Source organism: Panicum virgatum, chromosome 2K (genome assembly GCF_016808335.1).
Source record: "Panicum virgatum strain AP13 chromosome 2K, P.virgatum_v5, whole genome shotgun sequence".
Classification (NCBI taxonomy): Eukaryota; Viridiplantae; Streptophyta; class Magnoliopsida; order Poales; family Poaceae; genus Panicum; species Panicum virgatum.
The window spans coordinates 60808583-60814582 of NC_053137.1; the positions used below are offsets into that span (position 1 = coordinate 60808583).

The 6000-nt window shown below is 47.4% G+C and overlaps 1 protein-coding gene across 1 annotated transcript; it reads left to right on the forward strand.

Annotated features, from left to right (window-relative positions):
• Positions 1–1221: 1221 nt before the first annotated feature.
• LOC120691905 (probable arabinosyltransferase ARAD1) lies at positions 1222–4930 on the forward strand. The gene is made up of 3 exons (XM_039975111.1): positions 1222–2283; positions 2974–3339; positions 4441–4930. Exons 1-3 carry the CDS (start codon positions 1339–1341, stop codon positions 4630–4632), a joined length of 1503 nt encoding a protein of 500 aa, XP_039831045.1. The 5' UTR covers positions 1222–1338; the 3' UTR covers positions 4633–4930.
• The last annotated feature ends 1070 nt before the right edge of the window (positions 4931–6000 follow it).

Genomic DNA, 6000 nt, shown 5'->3' on the forward strand with positions numbered 1-6000 from the left:
AGCGCGGTGAAAAGGCGAGGAGATTAATTTTACCGCCCGAGGTCGCGTCAAGTCAGGGAGCGAGGGAGCACGATGGTCTGATGTCCGACGCACATGGTGATATGGAGTAGTCCACCACGTAGAATCGTAGATTGCTTGGGGAGGCAGCCATATCGGAGGAGAAGATGATGCTAGTTGCTAGCTGGCGACCGCGCGACTTGGACGTTGAGGAGGAAATAAAGCGATCGACGCTAAGTGCATGTTCTTCTCTCCCTCTAAGACGCCAAAAACGCAGACAAACACAATCTGAACCCGGTTAGTTTATCTGGTTTGATGCTGCAATTGCGCGTCTTTCCGTGGCTTTATTATTGACTCAATCGCTAGTGCTAATACGGTTACATATTGCCTTTCCTAAAGTTACGTGCCCCGTCAAGGATGAGATACAGAATAGTTGCATGGAGGCGCCAAAAAAAAAAGCTTTCAGCAAAGTCGCAGTGCAAGTTCTGTTTGGAACGTGGTGTTTCTGTTTTCGTACTAGCTAGGCTGTGTATGTGTTGTCCCATTAATGTAGGACTAATATCGAGTTAAACTCATTGGAACAAATATAGATGTTACTACCTCATTTTCTTTTTTATTTAAAAAGATAACTACCGCAAAAGTTTTGTACCTTCATCAATTTTTTTGTGACATATAATTGCGGCGTGGCACGTAATTGGAGGCAGCATATATCGACCCTCTCAACAAGAGGCAGTCTGATCTAAAAAAAAAGAGGCAGTCTAAGATAGATGACGGATTATATATGTGTATGAGACGGTGCAACTTTATGGCACTCATAAGTTAATTGATTTTTTGGTAAAACCTGTCCACATAAATTTGAATTTGTGTTTAGTTTTTTCAGGGCAAAACGATGTGAGCGTCGACAATGAGATTCTTCTCTGGCGTGTAAAAAAATTTCACCCAGGAGTTAAAAAGTACTCTCTTTAGAAAATAAGTCATCTTAGAAATTTTAGGATAAATTAACAAGAAGGTAATACAAATCATATTTACTCCTATTTATTACCTATATTTGCTACTAATTAGTTCTTACATGCAAATGCATTTTGTAAGTTGACTTATCTTTTGGATAAATTTTAAATCCTAGAATAACTTGGGGGGGGGGGGGGTTCTGAAATAAGATCAGCAGTAGGAGCACAAGTTACCGACGCTGACTGGTGGGACCCACAGTCAGTAACCCTGTGGCCACGACGTCTCGCATCGCAATCGCCGTCGCCTCCGCCTCAGCCTCACTCCTCCCATCCTCCGCCGGCCGCCGCACTCCGCCAACCCATCCCCGCCCAATCCCACCGCGCGGCCGGCCCCATGTGGGAGCGCGGCAGGCCGCCCCGCAAGCCGCGCCCGTCCCCGATCATTGTGCCGCCGCCGCCTCCGTCGCCGCCTCCCCGCCTGAACCTTCTGCTCCCCAGATCCCTCCTCGCGCTCGCCGCGCGCGCCATGCCGTCGCGCCGCCCCTCCCCGGTCCTCCTACTCCTCCTGGCGCTCGCGCTCGCGCTCCTCTTCCTCCTCCTCTCCCCGTCGTCCCCCTCCGCTTCCCGCCTCTCCCGCTCCCTCGCCTCCGGCTACGCTTCCGCCTCCTCGTCTCCGGCGTCCCCCGCTGCTCCGCCCGCCCCCGTCAAGATCTACATGTACGACCTGCCGCCCAAGTTCACCTACGGCGTCGTGCGCAGCTACACGGCCGCGCGCGCGCCCTCGGGGTCGGCGGACGCCGCCGCTGTGCTCCCCGACGAGCAGCTGCGGTACCCGGGGCACCAGCACTTGGCGGAGTGGTGGCTCTTCAAGGACCTGCTCCGCCGCCGGCCGCGCGACCGCCCGGTGGCACGCGTGGACGATCCGCGCGACGCTGACCTCTTCTATGTGCCCTTCTTCTCCTCCCTCAGCCTCGTAGTCAACCCCATCCGCCCCCCGGCGGCAGCCAACGCCTCTGGGGTGGCGGCAGCGTACAGCGACGAGGCCATGCAGGATGAGCTGCTGGAGTGGCTGGAGAGGCAGCCGTACTGGAGGCGGCACTGGGGGAGGGATCACGTTTTCATCTGCCAGGATCCCAACGCGCTGTACAGGGTGATCGACTGGATTAGCAATGCCATACTCCTGGTCTCTGATTTTGGCCGGTTGCGCACCGACCAGGCATCCCTCGTCAAGGATGTCATCCTGCCCTACTCACACCGAATCAACTCTTTCAAGGGTGACGTCGGGATAGATGGTCGGCCCTCTTTGCTGTTCTTCATGGGCAACCGATACCGCAAGGAGGTTAACTCCTGAATCCTGAAAGAAAAATGATAGCTTGATAATATTCGGAGCCTTGTATATCATGTAGAGAGTATAGATAGGAACTTAGGTAACACAAACACTAAATCTGACTTGTGTTTTGCTAATTTCCAGAGTACTCAAACATGATGTCAACTAAATGGTTTTGTATTGATGATGTTCCAATGTTTGAATTGTCATAGTGAAGCTTGGATAGTTGGATTCGAACAAAGTTAGGATCCAACTGTGCTTGCCTTGAAATTAGTTCACAGAGTAAAGTGCACAGACAGCTCATAAACTCGTTCAGGCTCACTTAGGGCCCTGAACTTATTTTGTGATTTCATATCCCTAAACTTTAAGTGGTTCACTTGAGATTCAAACCTTCCTAATTGATGTATTCGCCCATGTGGCATGTTGACTGTGTCCCAGCTAACAACCTAGAGTGTCTAAGCATGCATATAATGCGTTCCTCTAGCTCTTAAATTTATTTCTTTTAACCAAACTATGACTCTTGAGGGTTTGTCTTATGTAGTGGTTCATCTTTATTTTTCTTGTTGGTCTTAGTGTTGTCAGTCCATGCTTATGATCATCGTGCCTCAGCAAATGGAGTTGTAGTCACTGCTGCTTCTAATTTGTACTTTGTTTATGCAACGGGATATGCTTACATGGCTGTTATTGTTCTGAATTATGTAGGGTGGTAAGGTCCGTGATGCACTTTTCCAAATTCTTGAGAATGAGGAAGATGTAACCATAAAACATGGAGCTCAATCAAGAGAGAGTCGCCGTGCAGCTACACGAGGAATGCACTCATCAAAATTTTGTCTCCATCCTGCTGGAGACACTCCCTCAGCCTGCAGATTGTTTGATGCTCTTGTCAGTTTATGTGTTCCTGTTATAGTGAGTGATTACATTGAACTACCATTCGAAGATGTTATAGACTACAGTAGCATATCAATTTTTGTCGGGACAAGCAAGGCAGTACAACCTGGATACTTAACTTCAATGCTTCGAAGAGTAAGTTCAGAGAGGATTCTGGAGTACCAGAGAGAAATAAACAAGGTCAGTACTATGTCACCTATATCATATGACTGTATACATCTATAGGATGTCATGGTGCATGCTATGCTACTTATAAATATTTCCCCCCTTAGGATGCCTTATTCCTGAGACAAATGGTTGCTGCAGTAGTTACATAGATGTTTCCTGGCCACAGTATTGCAGTGAATTGTGTTCTAACTTGGAAAAACAATCTGTACATTATATATATTCATAGCATGGTGGAAACATATGTGTTGCCTGAATGATGTTATGGCATGGTGACCTTAGATCAGTTTCTTTCAGAGGGTTGGAAAAGAAAAATGAAGAAACCGAAGTATAACTACCCTCATCAACCTATCTGGATATGATGTAGTTATCTCAACTAGAAATTCTTATGAAGTTGTGCTATTACCATATCAAACTGTTTAAAATTGTTGTGAACGGCTCTCATACTTGTGACTATTGGAGTAATCTGCTTGGTGCATTTTGCCAGAGATGATGGCCCCACCACTTCATTCTTTCTTTCCTTAGAATATAAAGTAGTAAGAGCATGGATTTATAATGGTTTAAATTTGTTTGACAAACTCTGTCACTTTGGCAACATTATTTATTTTCCAACTATCATACATGAGTCATTATGCACTTTGTATGTCTGCAAAGGCATTTGTTTGTCAGCAGATGGGATTGGTAACAAAATTTGATCCATCTTAACATGTATTGTACATGATGACAAGATCATTCGTGCTAATGTCCTATAATATATCATTGGCATGTTTCGGAAATTTAACCTTTAATCCTTTTATGAAGATGCAAGCTGGCACATTCCACTGAATTTGCAGTTCACTATGTAGTACATGCAGTTGATTAAGCGGAATATCTAGGATGGGTTGACAGGGCAACTGATTGGTCCAACTTAAAATTCTAGCGTATATTGAGATCTTATATTTATCGCAGTGGCGGTTGAGATTTGTAGCAGGAGGCAGCAAATGTCTTAGTTCAATTTTGTTTTATGTATTGATTGCCCATGGTTTAGTTTTAGAGGCATGCCATGGATATAAAACTTCTTCCAACATAATCTAATTATAATTAGCTTATTTTCTTCAATGTGAATGCCTGTTTCAGGTAAAACGTTTCTTTGAGTATGAAGATCCAAATGGACCAGTGAATGAGATATGGCGCCAAGTATCCCTAAAAGCACCATTGGTAAAATTGTTGATTAACCGCAACAAACGCCTGGTTGAAAGAGGCACCAATGGAACAGATTGCTCGTGCATATGCTCTACAACCCCTACTGACATGATCACAGCTGGGTGAAGAAGATGGGGAACCCCTATGAAACTTTTTGCCCCATTTCCAAGTGATCATATTGCCTGAATTTTTGAGGCTGTGCAGCTCCTACGTACAGCGAGATTACCAGTAACTACTTTCAACACAAAATTACTAACTGCTGTAATCCTTCAATTTTCAGTAGGTATGTATAGGAGGGGCCAATAGTTAAGAACCCTGCTCTGATGCCTCTGGCGTCAATGCAAAACAGTATATTTTTTGTATGATGTGTAAGTTATATTAGTTCATTTTTTTCAGCAATTTGGTGGCCTACTTTTCGATGTTACATGAGCTCAGACATTTGCTTCCTATGGATTCAAACTGTTTCCTCTCTCAAGATCTAATCTCAGACATCACCACCCCACACAATCAAAAAAATAGATTTGGAGTAGTTTCTCTTGCAGAGCCGAACAAGCAGGTGTTGTCATCTAGATGTTTGCCTCTATTTTCTAGGACATCTCTAGTCAGATTCCTGTTTTCGGAGAGAAGCTAGGAAGAATTGCACTCTAGGTGGTATCTTGAGGTTCCAAACAGCCGACACATGGACAGGCAACACACCCCTAAAATTAATAATCTGTAGAGGGATTGTGAAGCCCCCATGGAAGAGAACATCCAGATCAGTGTCACACCCCAAAAAATCTACCAAAATAAAACACGCACTAAAAATAAGTTTCAAAACTTTTCATCGTTGAGCTCGATCATCCATAAACCCCTAATCCTTTCCCAGAAATTTTCGCCGTCTTGACACCCGATTTCAATCGTCGTCCCATCTTTTTCTTTTTCTCGTTCCGTGCGACGCGCTGCGTGTCGCCCGACCGCCGCGCGTGCCCGACCGGCCCCGCGGTCGCCGCCGAGAAATCCGCCACGCCCCTCTCTTTTTCCTCTCTTTTCCTTTTTCTTTTCCTTTTTCTTTTCTTTTCTTCTTTTCTTTTCTCTCTCCTTCTCCTCTCTCCTTCCTTCTCCTCTGCTCCCTGCCCACGCACGGCCGGCCCTCGGCTCCCTGTCCACGCCGCGCGCGCCTCGCCCCCACGTGAACCACGCGCCGCGCCGCCCGTCGTCAAGCACCACGCCGCTCGCGCCTGCCCGAGCTGTCCCATCGCCTGTGCTCGCCGCGCCGCCCGCCGAGCCGCACTGCTCGCACAGCGCCCCGTCTCGCCGCTCGAGCCGGCACAGCTCGACGCCAAGCTCCGCAGCCGGCCCCTCCATGTGCCCTCTGCCCGAGCCGTCGCGTCGCCGCCGCGAATCGCGCCGCCAACGCTCGCAAGTGGCCGAACGCCATTAATGGCGCCCCGCGAAGCTCGCCGGCCGACACCAACGCGCTCCGACCTCCCCACCGCCTTACTTCGCCTATAAGTA

What these genes read in the sequence shown, in the direction of transcription:
- LOC120691905 (XM_039975111.1), top strand. Translation starts at nt 1,339, where the DNA reads ATGTGGGAGCGCGGCAGGCCGCCCCGCAAGCCGCGCCCGTCCCCGATC. An exon ending in GCAACCGATACCGCAAGGAG is followed by an intron (nt 2,284 to 2,973) that starts GTTAACTCCTGA and finishes TGAATTATGTAG; the next exon opens with GGTGGTAAGGTCCGTGATGC. An exon ending in ACCAGAGAGAAATAAACAAG is followed by an intron (nt 3,340 to 4,440) that starts GTCAGTACTATG and finishes TGCCTGTTTCAG; the next exon opens with GTAAAACGTTTCTTTGAGTA.